Raw genomic sequence first — 17,618 nt, 5'->3', positions numbered from 1 at the left:
TCCCACCTGGCGTGTCCTCCACTGCTGTCCCATGAACATGGGACTAAGTGTCTGGAGGGCTAGACAGACACTCCGGAAGGTTGGAGATGTTGCAGCGATCAGTGACGAGACATTCGGAGTGACCAAGAGAAGCCCCTACAGCCTGAGCGGACTGTGGGCCCTGTGTGGGAACAGCTTTGCTCCGTATCTACTGTTTCTTCTCCTGTCCTGCTCACTCCTCTTCACTGTCCACTCTTTCCTTTCTAATCAGAGGAACCCTTCCTAAATTCTGCACCCCAGAAAGGAAAAAAAGGATGAACTGCCCTTCCTAAAGTCCCTCTTGTCTATTTAGATAAGCTGGGGCTAACTACTTTATTACAGCAAACAGCCAAAAGAATCCCCTTCTAGGCTAGCGATGGACTATCTCATAATAAGGGTGATACATGATAACACTGTATGTCCTGTGTCACCGGACTGAAGCCATAGGGCTATGATGATGTTTTGATGGTAAACCTGGGAGGGATGAGCTGTACCTGTCAGCATGCTTTCATTTACAATGCACTGCCCACTGATCAGGATGGCATCACAAGGCAAAAGGGTTTTGCCCTCTTTCAAAACCAGCGTATCTCCAGGAACAAGATGGTGTGATTCCAGCTCTTGGAAACCTGTAGGTGACATGTAATGCAAACTTTGTGCTTCATATATTTCGCTGTGGTAAGAGGAAAAAATACAAGGAACTACCTGCTGAATAGATTATTACTTGTTTGTAATGGCTGATAAACAAAGGACCACAAGTAGGACCTAAGAATACAACCTCCAATATTTAGAAAAGCCTAGTCATTAGTCTGAACTGCAGAATTTCTTCTTATCTCCCCAGGAGCCCAACCAAAGGTTATTGTTCCAATGCGCTGACCTAACTGAAGAAGCTTGGATCTACATTTCTTAGTTTGACTCTGTCTTTTTGGATTGTGCTCTAAACACCATAGCAATGAACAGACTTTGCCTGGAGCAATTAGGTGGACTCACAGCCATTTAATGGCTATGTGGTTGGCTTTGTCAGCACTGCTTTAAGAAAAATGACATAGTTTTCCTGATAATTTTTTGCTAAGGCTGCACTGAAACAGTTATGAATATGATTGATGTGCTACAACATACTTCTAGGTCAAATTAACCCAATCTGCAGAAGCTAGTTAATCGAGCTGAGAGACAGAAGAGGAAACTGCTCTAGAAGGAATTTGATACTATACATTCTTGGGTTTGATATAAATTGCTACAGAAATGAAACACATTGAAGAAAGAAGTGTACAGGAGTCACCTTCCTTATTTCTGCAGACAGTGACCATGATGTTGTTATGAGACTCAACCAGTCTGTGCAGTTTAACCGATTGCTATAAATTAAAGGAGAACACACAAAAGTGTTACATCTTACATGATGCAATTCATCCACTAACAATTATTCCTTTTTGTTATTTGTGGTTATGACAGCCCTCATAAACTGTGGTCTGGCCCTGCCAGGAACTATACAATCATACAGAGAAAGAAATTCCCCACCTTAATTATGGAGAAGGTGTAACAAAAGGTTACAAAGCGAAGCACTGGAATGGGGAGGGGAGGATGTGGGTAAAGAATCACACAGAGATTACGATGACTAGGAGGCCAGGCCGTTGCACCTGCTACTACACAATGTCACGAGACTAAACTTCTGAGTAACTCTCATAGCACTGTACATGTGCATGTTGTAACATCCTGGCCTTTCCCAGACATTAGAAATAAATCCTCCTTGTAGAAAAAGGTGAGGTGTCTCACCTGTCTAAGATCATATACAGTCAAAAAAATCGAGAGGAGAGACATGATTATGATGGCAGTGGCATACTCCATGTAATCTTCAGCAAACCACAGACACACACTGAACAGCTGGAACACGTAAAATGGATTTAAGACCTGTTTGGAGAGAGAACAATACTCAAGAGCTGGCCACATTTAAATGGCTCCAGTATACCCAGCCAGTCCATCCTGTTAGAAATGGGCTGGAATAAAAGCTATTAAGTGTTGTGTCTCCCAACACCCTTTCTAATTTTGTTAGCAGTGGCTTCAGTCTAATCAGATTGGACCATCTTCATCTGACAGAAGGGCCAAATAATCTGGACCTATAGGATGTTATTTGGGATGTGAATGGCTCAGCCCAAGCCTTGTTTTGCTTGCTTCTTTACAAGAAATGTAACAAAGTTGAGAGAAGAGCAGGTTGTGTCATGAGGATGGAGCTCACATACCATAGGCACATCTCCACAAACACTCTGTTTAGGCCACATACAGCCAGTTCCTGTCTGAAAAAGATACTGGTGCTTTACATGGTGCTGTGCCCAGAGTCATGAGCCCATTGGATCTCTCTGCAGCCATAGGCATATACCAGCTACTGCTGTTCACTTAATCTCTGGTGATTAAGAGACAGCCTTTGCCTCAAAAGTTTGATTTCCCGTGCAGCTTGTAAACATTCACTGACCATTGTAAGGCCAACAGAATGAGCTGCCAGGGCACAGATACATACAAATACCAAGCAGCCATACAGGCATGGGGATGGAGGATAAGGAACAATGGAGAATAAATGAATTTATGGTGATTTCATGGAACAATTTTAAACAGGATTTGAAAAAGGAGCATGCTTGATGAGTGAGTACTGGGAAGCTAATTCAGACATAGACTCCATTATATTCTATATGCACACATAGGCCTCCCCAAGCAGCCTAGAATAAAAGCAACAGAAATGCTTAACCTCTTTGATGAGTAGTTTCCAAACAGGGATCACTGGAACATCAATAGTGTTTGGCCCACATATAACTCTCCTGTATGGGATAAATATACATCACTTACATGTAAAATAGTGACAATGTAGCTCACTCAAAAGCTATAGCTTTCAATAGTCCTGAGAACTTGTATCGATCCCAGTTTAAAGGCTGTGAAGATCTTTCTCCAAGAAAAAGATAAAAAATTAAATGCCCCTACAGTGCTTATGTCAGAAAAGATGACTGTACCAGTGAAATCTACTTAAACAGACAAGAGGTGTAACACAGCCTTTTAGGCAAATGTTTCCATCACGTAAAAATTCCTTTGAAGCACTGTAAACAAAGGAATTCTGCACCTAAAACTAAATTATCTAAAACCAAATAATTTTGCATAAAGTTAAGGGTGATTCGAATGTAAAATTCAACATGAGCTAAGGTCAGGAGCTGGATTTTCAGTATTCAAGCAACTGAAGATCATTTCTTTATTCAGCAGTTTCAGGAATACCTATTCTGTAAATTGTCTAATGATAGAGTAGTTTGTGAGAATAAATTCAATGACCAGAACTAACCGATTTAGAAGGTCAATACAATTACATGGAGCCCCACTGAAGAAGCACACACACAACCTATCTGCACCGTCTCATGGAGATTTTCTCTTACTCCAAATAAGAACTGCTTAGAGTTAGTTACAGGACATAGTTATTTCCTGATTGAGAACAATAACAGTGATGAATACTGAGACATTTCAAAAACTTTGACAAAGAATACACAACATTCTCCAGCCCTTTTCATTTTTTCATGCATGGCCATTTCATCTAAAATTACGTGCATATTAATGGATACACAAGAAACTCAAGGAATGTGCACCAACAGCAGTGAATTTACATCTCTTTTTTTTACAATCCATATGTTGAGTACTTGTGTTTTAAAATGTGTACCTGACATTCTGTTCATTGCAGGTGAGACCAGAACCAAATTTGGCATGTATAGCTGAGCAAGTGTGGTGGTCTTCTAGGGCTCTGAAATATAAAGGGAGTGTTTTCCTTAGGACATTACTCACAAAGAAGTTTGACTCCCTCAGAGATCTGTGTAACCAGGGCATTGAACTCACCCAACTTTCTGGAACTGTTTTGCATAGATATTCCAGACATAGCAGATTTTTTGTACTTGGATACTTTTCACCTGCGAAACAAAACAGGGACAACAATATATGCAATACGGCAAACAAAAACACTCCCAGGTCTGCTCACAGACCTCAGCTAGGCATCCTCACTGGGGTCAAGCACAAATAAAGCAAATTATATGGGGGGCAGGGAGAGAGAGAAGACAGGATTGCATATACTAACTCCCTAGTTATGTTATAGAGTGGGATCCCCAACTCAGTGCAGGTTCCAGTAAGCTTTACAGATCTTTAGGTCAAGGAAATACAAAGCAGCATTCTTCTCTCCCCATTTTGTGAAGCAAGGAATACAGTCCTCACTCTCATTTCCAAGAACAAAGGGAAGAGATCACTGATGCAGTGGCGGGTACGCAGGCAGTTGTCAAAGCCCGTCTCCAGTCAACAACTCCCTTATCTTCTGTCCGGCTTTGAGGAAAGCAGGGGGCCTTGGGCAGTTTGCAGGCATGGTGCTGAGTCCTTCAGCTGAACAGATACGCCAACTGACAAGAAAGGCCATCCCAGGATACTTCCTGAATCACTGCTAATGCTAAGCCCTTGCAGAGCAGTAACCCATTAAGAACACATGCTGCCATTTATAAGTTGCAAAAGGAGTCTGTCCTGTCCTGCGCAACAATAACAAAGTCTATTAGAGATAATAGCACTTCATATCAGCTGGAAGAAGGCAAGGCTACACACCTATACACATAACTAATAAAGAAATCCACTCTAGGAGACTCTCCCTACCCAGTGCAATAAGCATTATTATTGGCCAATGAAATCTATACTCAACTCATACACCAACTGAAAATGGAGCTATAACCATGGTCATTAACCTAACAAGAGGTCTGTAGTTAGGATTTTGTGCAATAGGAGCTGCAATATTTGCAATGCTAAAAACTGGAGTGGGAAATGAGGGACTCAACTCGCTGCCGGAACAGGTCCTTGGACAGCTCTTGGGCACTACACATTACTCTGTGGACTTAGGTAGCTTAAACGGCAAACAGGTTTTATAACTGACGTATAAGTAGGGGCTTTTGAATTGCTAGTGAAGGATTAAACTGTTTGCTCTTTGCTGCTTTGAAATCTGTTCTTTTCTATTGTCATGGTTTAACCTCAGTTGGCAACTGAGTACTACATAGCTGCTCGCTCACTCCCACCCCCACCCCCCCGTGGGATGGGGGAGAGAACTGGAAGAGTAGAAGTGAGAAAACTCGTGGGTTGAGATAAAAACAGTTTAATAATTGAAATAAAAGAATAATAATAATGTAATAATAATAATAATAATAATAATAATAATAATACACAAAGCAAGTGATGCACAGTGCAATTGCTCACCACCCGCCAACCGATGCCCAGCCAGTCCCCGAGCAGCGGCCCCCCCCCGGCCAGCTTTCCCCAGTTTATGTACTGAGCATGACGTCCCATGGTATGGAATGTCCCTTGGGCCAGTTTGGCTGTGCCCCCTCCCAGCTTCTTGTGCACCTCCAGCCTTCTCAGTTGGTAGAGCATGGGAAACTAGAAAGTCCTTGACAAGTGTAAGCATTACCTAGCAATAACTAAAACATTGGTGCATTATCAATCAACATTGTTCTCACCCTAAATCCAAAACACAGCACTGTACCAGCTGCTGGGAAGGAAATTAACTCTATCCCTGCCGAAACCAGGACATCTGTCTAGATGTTTTGATTGATATGAAAATGTTGTTCAAAGGGCATATTATTTGAGGGCTATATTGGGCTTTTTTATGTTATTAATTCGATCCTCTGAAAAATGTTACAAACCAGCCTTCACTTTCATACTGTGCCAGTTGATTAAACTAGCTGGCACTAAAATTTCTTATGTACATTAATATATGCCCACACAAAACAGCAGTAACAGCAACAGCTTTGCTCAGCTAAAGTTAGGTTTATAATGGAAATATCTACTAAAAAATGCTGTAGGGATAAAAATAAATGCTAACAAGTTAGAAATCTATTTCCTGGAAGGAAATATAGCTCTTTTATGGGTTGCCCAGTGCAGTGATCTAGTATCTCTAATCAAGAGCCAGATATTAGCAAATGTACCATTGCATTCCTATTGCTTACACCAATTTAACATGTAATGCTAAGCAAGACATATAACTGAACTGTCCGGTACTTGTTCTAAAAGGGGGATAATTATATTTACTCAACTCATGAGGGACCTTGTGATCTGCTTGGATCAATTAATCGTCTACCTTCTCCCCAGTGCTTCACTGGGATCTCAAAGCTATGGAACTGGATACATTTTTGCAGGAACAGTGCAAGACCTGACTCCAGCAAATGTAATTTAAAGCACAAATTGGTGCATACAAAGGTAAGAAAAGCAAAATGTGTGTCAGACCCTCCTTGATGAAACATTTCTGGAACTAGTGATGCAGCTCTGCCTAGGCACTTTTCTATTCTATTCCCCGTCAGCTGCATTCATCCCTGTTTTCATGTTACTGTGGGAGCTGTGATGTTCGGTTCCTCACAGTTTCCCTTCAGCCACACAGCCACCCCTAAATTCCTTGATTCCTATGCCAGGAATGAGTTTTTGATTTGGAACTCTGATTCTTCACTACAAACCCCAGTGTCTTGAAGCTCTCCTACTTATAATGTAGGTCTTCTCTCAGGAATAGCGACAATTCTTTTTTCATAACCAACCTCAGAGTAAGAGAGGATTTTTACAGAGGGGAGTACAGTTCTCCAAAATCTCTAGCTTGTTTTTCCACAGCTCACTGTGTTCATCAAGCTGCAAGTTTCTTAGCTGGATATGTTTCACAGCTCACTTTCACTCTATAAAGCGTGGCTGAGATTTGCTATAATCTCCCAGGTGCTGCAGGGAATACTTGACTTACTTGCAAACTTGGCTTCATTATGGTTTTACTGAAGATTGAGTCTTCCTCAGCAGTGGCTGGATAATCCGATCTACTTTTGATAAGTGCAGACACAGAGATCCGTGTCACAGTCTTACGAGAGTAAGTCTGAAATTCATCCTAAATGAATATAAAAGAGAAGTGTCACAATTTCCCTCAAAATCAGACCAAACTCACTGTCAGCTTGGAGTGAATGATTACAGTAGGCCTTCCGAGAGCACCACTCCAGCTTTTTTACAGAACTAACCAACAGGGGCCTCCCAGCACCTGTGACTGATAGATAAATCAGCAGAATGGGAGTGGAACCACGGTCCTGTCAAAATGTGAGTACTGCACATAATTCACTGACCGCAGGTCTGGTGCTTGGCTGATAAGGATGGAATGTGAACAACCAGGTCATGATCTAGGACAGGCAAACAGTAAAGGACAATCTGAGATGCGGTGACCATACTGTAAAGGGAAGATCAAAAGGAACACAACGCTGTACTGCAAAATGGATGTCTAGTGCCAATACCTTCTCACAGTCATTCCTGTGTTAACACTTCATTGGAACAAGTGTGTTAGCACCATGCCTCCCTTACGGTACTTTAGACAAGCTTTTGCCACAAACTGAGTTCATGATCTTGCTATATTTTATAAAATAAGTTCAACATTGGAACTGCCTGATAACTAGTGTTGGTAGTACAGTCTTAGAGATTAGAGCAACTACTGTAATAAGGACCCTCATGTTAAGTTTCAGTCCTGAACACTGAACCACACGCATTAAAGCCAACTATGAGACTGACATATATCATATTCAGTGTGTGAGCAGTTTGGCAGATGAAAAAAGCTCAGCCAGCCAGGTTCTGAAAGCACAGTTATTAAACTTCATTTGGAAATGACAACAGAAAAAAAAAATTCTGTACCAAATATGAGTCCTTTTGAACAATTTAAGGGTTCAAAAAAGAACTTTAATAATGTTTATATATCTTATTTATTTGTGCACTTTTCTTCTTAAACTGGTATTTTGAGTAGAATAACGTTTATTTTCTGATATTTATCTTTAATTTAAATTTCAGAATTAGTAGACATTGGGATGCAGATTGAGATGGGAAGCAGTGAATAACACACGTGCTCATTATTTGAACTAAAGTGAGTCAAAATTCAGTAACAAAAGTGAGTTAATAGGCTCTTATATTGCAATTGCAGAGATGGTGATGAATTATGAATGAAGGTTTTATGTGAAGCAAAAGAGAATTCCAAGGATCAAGCTGATGGGATTACTTGTATCCTCATTAGCAGTAGCCATCACATTTGAGAACTGACATAATCAGAATGTAGGGAAAAAAACAAAACTGTCATTTTAATACAAACAACCATGAAGGAAATCTGAAATTGTCAAATGCGCAGAGAATACTTTCAGAGAGCTTCCTGATAACAAGAACATAAAATACGATTCAATTCTTGTTTAATTACATAAAGGATCATTTAAAAACTCATTTATTTGAAAAGTGCTTGGCATGGCAAATCCATTTAAAATGACACACAAGAATAGGTAACTAAAAATGCAAACTGAACTGAAGATTAAAAAGGGAGATTAAACCTAATATGCTTCTTTTTTAAAAAAAATACATACCCCCAGCCTATTAGGATGCAGATTGTTTCAATATAAAATATTCAACAGGCAGATCTGTGATTTTCAAAACCCAAGATTTTAACTGCACGCTGCTCTGCTCATTTAAGAAGGCAGCTCAAATACAGTGGTAGCAAGTGATCCATTTTGCAATTGCACATTTTGCAAATGCCATTGTTCAGGAATCTTTGAAGCAGAACAAATCAAACTTCTGGAAGTAAACCAACCCTGCCAGCTCCTGGAGTATTCAGGCTCAGCTGGGATTCAGAGTCAAGTCTCAGTTTGCTTCTTTTAGTGTTGCAGTAGCTTGCATGAAATTAAATCAGGATTTGTGTACGTTGCAGTGCTTCAGTACAGTCCTCAACAGATAGAAATCTGTATTAGGAAACTACTAGCAAAACATAACAGCCCTGAAAGCATTAACTGCAGGATTGAAGGTTTATTGGACACGGGGAAGGGCTGATGGAAAATGTAAACATACAGCTAAGAAAACAAGCAGTCTAAGCTTGCCCTCTTCCTTATACTGATCCCTCATCACGCACTGTTGGACACTGCTGGGGACAGAGCTAGACAAATCTTTGGTTTGGCCCACTGGCTAAATTTTGGCAGAGAGGGGCAGCTTCACCAGGACAGCCAAGTGAGGGAAAAAGGATCTGCTGGACACTGCCAATCAAACAGATGCTTTAGAATCTGGAGCACAGATCTGCAATGTAGAAAGCACAGGGATGGCGGAAGGGAGGCGGAAGGATTGAGAGCAAATAACACAGTCTTAAAACCACAGATATTACAGTTTTTTTCACACCAATTTCTTTCAGCTTGTTGTCTGATCAGCTGTTACCCTCCATTCCAATCATCATCTTACACATAATTTGTGGAATACTTGAGAGTTCTTTAGATCAATGATGGTAAACATAAGATATTATTGCAGGAAATCAGCAGTGTAAGAGATTTCAGCTAACTGGATTCCTTCCAACTAACTAATCTTCCAATTAACTACATACTAGGGACTAATTTAAAGACTAAAGTAGCCACCTACTGTTGTTCTAAGCAGAACAATGTCCGCTTCTTCCAAGCTGCAGCGGATGCAGTTTGCCCACACGTCCCACTCTGGCTTCCAGTAAAACAGCAGCAGCAGAGCCCCACAGGACAAGATGTATCCAGCAATGCACAAGACCCTCCGCCAGCCTTGGGTTTTGTAGCCAAATATCTCCTGTACAGCAAAAACAAGGAAAAAATCCTATTTCTCTTAAAGAAACATCTGGAATACTACACTTTCCTATCATCCACTGCTCTCCCATAGGTAGTTTGGTATGATACTATGAAAAAAGAGGTCATAGAACTTGTATTTGGCTTCTTTAGGTGTCCTAAACATGACTAGAAAAAAATTTTGCATGTTCCACGGAAGTTTTCATCCACCTTCACAAAATCTGGATTGCTGTAGTCTGACCAAACCTCTAAAATAGTTTTATGTAGTTGTGAAACTCAGCAAGAGACACTGTTATGTGTGTGCATGAGTTGGAATGGTATAAAAATATAGACGCCCTAACCTTTAGGCCCCAAGTCAGGAACATAGATTTGCCTGGTCAGCTTTTTTAAGGTCCCTGGGTGAGACAGCTGAAGAACTTGAGTACATCTGCACTAGTGGATGGAGAGCGGTGCAGACCCACTGCAGCAGCTGAGACAGTGCCTGCTTCAGAATCAGAAGCACTCCTGCTGTCCTGCCATAGCAGTGAGTCTGCATTAATGCACCTACACTTTAGAGACTCAGCTAGTGTCTCTGCACAGTGCCGAATGACACTGTGTGGCTGCACCAGCTGGAGCTGCTTTGCACGACTCAGCACAGACACAGCCTTTGTAGGGCTGTTACCATCTTCCATGATAGCTCCAGTATGAGGATTTTGGACCTTGCCAATGTGCCATTGTCCTAACATCCCAAAATAATAATAATAATAATAATAATAATAATAATAATAATAATAATAATAATAACAACTGTTAGTAAGAACAACTAATGAACACTTTCAGAATGCTTTACGTGTTCAGAGGGCCAAAGGAAGCTACTCACTGTAGCTGTATAAGTAGGTATTATTATTGCATTTTTAAAGCTGGGGAAATTGTTACAGTGAGGCAAGGTGACTTGCCCAAAACTTCAAAGGGATGACTGTTAGAATTACAGTTTAAGAGCTGCCAGGTCTTGGTACCATGGCCAGATTCCCTCTCGGTAGTGCTAACAGGGACTTGGTAAAGGCGAAATGAAATATATACAGTGAATTTATAGAGGAGACCCAGCCCTGATCCAAGATGGGAGATTGCATGGCTGCAATTACATCAGGTGATCAGAAGAATTTGCTAACATAAGGGTTAAGATTCCTCAATCTCCTTCTTCCTAGTATATCTGCAGCAATTGTGCAATCTGCTTCTGAAGATCAGATATCTGCAGCCACAGATATTGCAAGATCCATTCATAAGGTGAGAATAAAAGGCAATGTAATTGGAAGGATGAGTAATGCATAATTCCTGGTTCTGTGCTGGTGTCTTTGCTTGTTATGTGAAACGTAGGCCCTACCCAGTGGTTCCACACGCTGCCTTGGCCTACCTGCTCTATGTCATTCTCCAGAAGACAGACTCCATCTTCCTAGGTAATCTCCATGGGGTTTCTAAAGGGAAGATATTGGCAACTGTGGGGAAAAAGTATGGTAAACTACACAGGGAAGTGGCCTGCATTGCACAGGGCCTGGTTATACCACCTTGAGATGCACGCACTCAGCATTTTCAAAGGCTTCTATAATCTCTGAGCAGCCCAAGAGAATAAGGCAACCCTGCAGCAGATAGAAGGAAGCTCACGGAGGACAGCAGATAGGCAAGGTTCCTAGAAGGTAGTTGGTGTGGCAGTCATGTGCTATTAATATTCACATGCTCCTACAAACAGGTAAAGGGCTCTCCATTCACCTCTGTCTTGTTGTATCCTTAACAAAAAGGTTACAAAATTAGTGTCAGCACCAGCATACAGAATAGTACACAGAACGATGTGAACTTACTGTTCACAGCAGTGGCTTACTAGCAAGATCCAGCTGCTTGGATCCAGACGTTACAGCTTGTCAGCAAGGCAAAGGAACTCCCAAGGAGACAGAGACGCCTAAGGGAAGAACTGTTAAAAGAACATGCCTTCGGACTTCCTCCAGCAAATGGCTAGACCTGGAATAACTGGAATAATATTTTCAAATTGGGATGGGCATGAATATCAGGGTGGGGAAGAATGAGATTGCTGCCATGTGCATCTTGCTTCTGCCAGTGAATCATTCCTTTAATTTCCAGCTTTTGTGCCTTACACCCGAAGTCTGAAAAGTCAGTAAGGCTGTAGTTAATGCAATTAAGAAGGGAGAGGGTAGGCATTCGGCATGTGCTTGGCAGTCATTTGGGATCATCTTCTGTTGGCAGTGTTCTCCACTGAAATGCTGAATGATTCCCCAAGCCTGATATGACAACATAACCATGGAGCTAGGGCAGACTGTGTCTTTCTCTGCCTAGGAAACCATGCACCTATATATCAAAATATGTATCTGAGTCCCCCTATGCCTGCATATGTTTCCAGGCCTTTGTTTTCAAGAGTAGTTTCCCCTCAAAAAATGGTTTGATCCCTTAGATCTCAAGACACTTCCCAAAACCAAGCATGCATCAGTATTCCTCATCTTGAAAACTAGGAGAGAGGAAGACAAGGAAAACAGCTCAGCTGGGAAAAAAAGGTCATGCTATTAAGACATCCACTATGCTGTCTGCTGGATCTTGTTGCTTCTCACAAGGGACTTTCCTGAGATAGATAGATAGATAGATAGATAGATAGACAGACAGACAGACAGACAGACAGACAGATAGATAGATACCCACGAGCTGTTCTGACGCAGTGCACATTCTGCCCTATGAACACAGGTGTTGGTTCAGGTTCATTGGTTTGTGTCTTGATGAATGTGACATTTCTGAATATAGGTGTTCAGGAGCTCTACAAGGAGTAGGCTGGGAAAGACTAAACATCAGATGTTAACTGATGTTTTGTACCTGGATGTCCATGTAGGAATCTAAAGCCAAAGCAAAGCATTTCCCATGGTTTGGAAATGTCTGGAGCAGGTTACCTGAGCCACATCATTCAGAAGTAAAGCTAGGCAGGGAAATAGACTAAGCTCCAAACCTAACTTGTGCCAAAGTTCCCTGGGCCAGAACCTTTCAATACTTACCTTCAGAATAAAATGTTCTGTTAGGTTGAGGTGTTTTTTCCTGACCCTGTGCCTTCAGCTGGAAAGACTATAGCAATGAATGCTGCATTCATAAAAAAACATTTAGTACGTAAATAACTCCTTGTTGAAACAGAAACAGTATTAGCACAAAGACTCCTCACTTGTCAAATAAGTCAACAGTGGAATTCTTTAGATGAATTCTCAAAACCATTATCTTCTCAAAAAAAAAGGTGAATATTAGACTCAAAACAGGTAGCCACAATGTGCATGAAGAAGTGGGGAACAGGCACACACATGATGCAGGTTTCTCAGCAGGTTTATCTAGCCATGTGAATGCCTTACAGTAATTAGGGTTTGGAAATACTTCAAGTTTATTCAGGATTCACTAGGCCTACACTACAAAGATCTCCAAGCAAATGCATGTCCACTATGGCAAACAATACTTCCAGGGCTGGCAGAAATCCTGGTGTTGATGTCACCAGTAAGAACATGTCTGTCAGGTTGGTTCTATGTTGTTAAGGAAAAGAGAATAACTTTTGCTGGGTTGTATTTCACTGCACAAAGAGGCTGTGCTGATGCAGACATGCTTCTTTTGAAGATGGGTCTGATGAATACAGATTTGCACCTTGACAACTTTTCTACTGTGTGAGCAGGTTTTTAGGGCTCAGTGTGTGCATTTGGCATATATAACATTACACAGCCAAATAACCTGGGTTCTTGAGGGCACCAGACTAAGAGATGGTGGAAAACAAAGCTAAGATTAGCTATCTGTAAGACTCCAAAGGGCTTCTCGTATTCTCACAGGAGGTAGCACTGTCTGCAAAAGAGGCTGGTATGCAGAGCTCATCTCACCTCTGTAGAATAATTTTTAATAAATTGTAGTGTATTTTAAAACTTTGTTTCCTCATCTGTTAACATTCCCTTTCTCTTGAGACTCCCAAATCAGAAGAGTGACTAAAACAAAATGGTGTTTAACTTGTGAGTGAAGGGTCTAGGGAGGGGCCCTGGATCATTGGACAGAAAAAGCTGCCAGACCTGCTCAGTTGGCAGAAAATGTGCTTATTCCAAGAAAGGTTCTTAGCTGCTTTTACAATCATACAAAGCCAGCACTCAAGGGCTTATCACTCTAGTGTCCAGCAAGTCTTTGTTGCTTATGTTTAAAAGAAAAATTGCCTGTAACTGCAGGTCATCTGCACAGCAGAATTTAAATGCAAAAGTCACACAAGCTCAGGCACCCTTTTCTTTGGTGAAAACAAGCCTGTAGCTACCAGCAAGGAGCCTAAACAGTGGCTGTGAACTATCATATTTCTGGCAACCCAATCACCAGGTACCCTATTACAAACAACCTGTTGCTATAACAACAGATAATAGGATCAGACTTGAAAGACCGGTTAAGATCCACAAGGAATTTAATAACTGAAACTCATTCTTACCAACTGGAACCTATTTCATCAGAGGTTTGTTTCTCTTCCCTCTGAAGCCAGTAGCAACATTGACTATCGTTCCATTAGGAACAAGGTTATGCCTTTCAGATTCTATCTTAATTTTAAGAGTTAAATTTTTCAGACTCAAAGTACATAAAATTCCTGGATCAGGTTCCCTTCAGAATTTTGGCATCCCAAAGGAGGCAGACAGCTGCCAATATGCAGCGGCAAACTGGGGTTCACCAGCTGACTGACTGCAGTCGTCCCATTCCTTCAGACATGAGCAACTGGGGAACACGTGCTTAAGACAGGCTTCTGGAAAATCCTTCCTGAAGCAGCAGCCTGTCGAAGTCTATCACGATCTTTTGCACTGCAGGACTTACGCTTTGTACTTCAGGGTTTGTGCAAAGGGCATGATTAGTCCCAAGCTGTACAAAAAGGAGCATCAAATTGGCCAAGGGCATAAAGTGTTTTTCCTCCCTCTTCATATTCCACCAACAATTACTTCTCAAAAACACCTTCAAGCAGATCTTTCTGAAGGGAAGGAAAAAAAAAAAGCAAGCTAATTCCTAAAATAAATCCCTTCCTATTACCATATGTATTAGCCCTCCCTGAGGCAAGCTGCTGTGTCCAGAGTGCTCTCACACTACTGAGATCTTTCCAGTACTACAAATGGTTATGAAGAGAGAGAGAGATTATTTCATGCTCCAAATATATATTGCTAAGTTTTAGCTGGGTACCAGGAGAGTGAACTCTCGTTCAAGCAAAAGTGCTCCAGCCACGTAAAGTAATCCCAAAGATGTGCACAAGGATATATAGGGTAGATTTCTTAAGTCAGAGTGATTATTCTTAAATACAGGACCATCTAGCATCTCAGCTGTACCAAGAAATGGAAACACTGAAGAAAACTTAGAAGTATTTCTTCTCATTAGAGCTCCCCAACTTTCCTCAGCAAAATGGACTGCTAGTTCAACACAAGAAAGCATTGGATGTCCAGAGTCCAAATGAACTACTTGCATGCTTTCAAAATTACTTGAACTATTTCACTGTGGAAGAACTGGCACCTGCACAATGTCAGCTGTTAAATTATTACACCAAGTGATATGATCTTGTTTGAGGAGTCAAGAACTGCTTGTAATAATTTGGTTCACGTGAATTAAACTGACTGTTAAAAATAATGTTGAAAAATATTTTTCATGGCTTAGAATTTTAAAAAATGTTGCAGGGTCACTGAGACCATTATCTGCCAGTGCCACTTGCTGTGGCTGCCAATAATTTAAAATATATGATTTTAACAAAGAATGTTTGCACATAATTCTCTTTTACACCACGTACTCTCCTTCTCTCCTCTGCTTAAACACAGTCTTCTTCGTCTCTTTCTTCACAACTTCTCTCACCTACATATTACTTTCTTTTTCTCTTTCACACAAATATGCACACTAGCTATTCTCTCTTTCTATACACGTTGTTTTTTCTCTCGTCCTCTTACAGTACCGCAGACACCCTCACAGATATCTTCCTCTCTCTCATAACTTTTTTCTCTCTCCCTTATACATATGTAACAAAGACACATACATACCTGCCAAATCTAGCACAATTTGGCTATGGTTTTACTACTGGCTATGGCCCCTACTACTCAACTGCTTTATCAATCTTTCTTCTGTGATTTTCATTTGGGAACCCCCAGTGAATCAGCACTGCTTATGCTCATCGCAGGCATAGAGAGCATGGCAACTGCCAGACACCCTGGATTCACAGTGCAGATTGACTCAACACACACCAGCTGTGCATGGGAAACCTCAGATTCACAGTGCAGATCCCCGAGCACTGGACTCATGGCACATGTGCTCAGTATGATACTGGTGAGAAACAAGAACATCACTGCGATAGCTGACTCTGTGCAAGCACAACTTGGGTGTCCCAGTAGTGCACAGCTGGAATTGGACATGCAGGGTACAATAGTGTGGCTCTACACAGCACCAGACAGTCCACTTAAATCTAATTAGCTCAGGCTCAATTCTGGCATGCTAGTGCCAGTGCCAGTAGTGGGAAGAGAACGACAGTGTGTTTATGGTCCTAGAAGGATGGGGGAAGGGTGGGGGACAGACACCAAACCAGCAGCCGTTTGGAGCTGGGGAGCAGTGGCACATCAGCACCAGGGCTAGAGCCAGGAGCGGGGTGCTGCGAGCAGGTTTAGTAACTCAGCAGCCGAGCCAGTTGGGTTCTGCCTTGCACCGAGCTAATTAGTCCCCACCCTCAAAGCCAGTGCCTTGCGCTTCCTGCGGTGCTCAGTTCATGCTGCCGGATGACTCTGTACTGCATTCTCCAGCACATCCCAAATTACCCAGGTTTGCACTACGTAGAATATGACATCTCCCCTTCCCTGGATGGCAGAGAGCTGACTGAAAATCTACGGTTGTATCTAGGGATAACAAATGTCCACGTTTTTCCATGACATGGTCTCTTTTTCACTAAAATAGAATTCTCAGTGAGTAGATTTTGAAGATTTCTCCAGGATTTCTGAAAGTGAACAGTCATGTCAGCTTGTAAGTGACCGTGTTTCACTAGCTTTGCTGGCGCTGTTCTACGCCCAGAAATCCTACACGCACTCACAGCAGAGCTACAGTGGCTCTGCAGCACCGGAATTTTGAGAAGCACTGCATTTACCAGACATGCATGAGAATTGTTGCTGTACAGCTGCATCATGGGTCTGACATCTCCAGCAGAATCTGTTAGACGGACAGAATGCATATGTGACGAACAGCTGATCCGTAACATGCAGTAATGCCAAAGCAGCTAAGAAGCGCAGAATTTACTACAATTGTGCAATGGGCTTACTATTTAAGAGAAGTGCCATGCAGTAGATCGGATATTTCCTGTAAACACAGGACTTATTTCCACATGTTACGGAATGCATGTAAACATACTCCTCCCTGGGATACTCTGGAAAGACATACGGTAGTTCTGTATTTAGAAATCCAGCTTTATACAGGTGCTCAGGCTGGAATAGTGTTGTCAATTCAACAGACTGCATTTGCGAATAATTTATGCAAATATAACACATGTGGTTTTATGTTCCAGAGAAAGCCAAGGTTCCCAGTCCTCATCTAACTGGATCTGACCCTAGAGATTCAGCTGTCAAATGGTTAGGAACCAAACGCTCCGGCCCATCCCTCAAGCTCATATAAGACCACCTCCACCTAGATTTATAATGCTACATCAATAATCTGTGGAGCCATCCCCTGTTGGAGGAGATAACCAATTAAATCCAGTGGACACATACAACTTTATTTTCTTTCTGCTAAAAAAAATTATATCCCTTTCTAACCGTATGTTTCTGCTGTGGGAACACCCCCACCATCCAAAACTAAATTACAGACTAGCATTTTATTGCAGAACATGTGCTATCTGCTGCTTCAAGTTGAGAAAGACCTAGACAGAGATACGACTCACCATCTCATTCTCTTCTCCCTGGTTAAGCTGTGCATAATGGTTCTTGGCAGGATTTTCCCCCATGAAATGACCCTCTGGAGACTTTCTAGAGCACCCTCAGGACAGGT

At 41.7% G+C, this 17,618-nt stretch overlaps 1 protein-coding gene across 1 annotated transcript in view; it reads right to left on the bottom strand.

Annotated features, from left to right (window-relative positions):
* Positions 1-17,618, bottom strand: part of LOC143161798 (putative cation-transporting ATPase 13A4) — a 42,966-nt gene extending 25,348 nt beyond the window's left edge. Inside the window, exons 1-9 of the mRNA XM_076341076.1 lie at positions 17,512-17,618; positions 9,442-9,615; positions 6,776-6,913; positions 3,871-3,941; positions 3,698-3,778; positions 2,750-2,819; positions 1,786-1,920; positions 1,295-1,367; positions 513-644 (exon numbers count right to left, since the gene is read on the bottom strand). Of these exons, the coding sequence (XP_076197191.1) occupies positions 513-644; positions 1,295-1,367; positions 1,786-1,920; positions 2,750-2,819; positions 3,698-3,778; positions 3,871-3,941; positions 6,776-6,913; positions 9,442-9,615; positions 17,512-17,574 (937 nt within the window). The 5' untranslated portion in view covers positions 17,575-17,618. The remainder of the gene's footprint in view (positions 1-512; positions 645-1,294; positions 1,368-1,785; positions 1,921-2,749; positions 2,820-3,697; positions 3,779-3,870; positions 3,942-6,775; positions 6,914-9,441; positions 9,616-17,511) is intronic.

This window comes from Aptenodytes patagonicus, chromosome 6, assembly GCF_965638725.1.
Source record: "Aptenodytes patagonicus chromosome 6, bAptPat1.pri.cur, whole genome shotgun sequence".
Classification (NCBI taxonomy): domain Eukaryota; kingdom Metazoa; phylum Chordata; class Aves; order Sphenisciformes; family Spheniscidae; genus Aptenodytes; species Aptenodytes patagonicus.
Note: the sequence above shows the minus strand (reverse complement) of the source record. Positions and strands in the feature narration are given on the sequence as shown.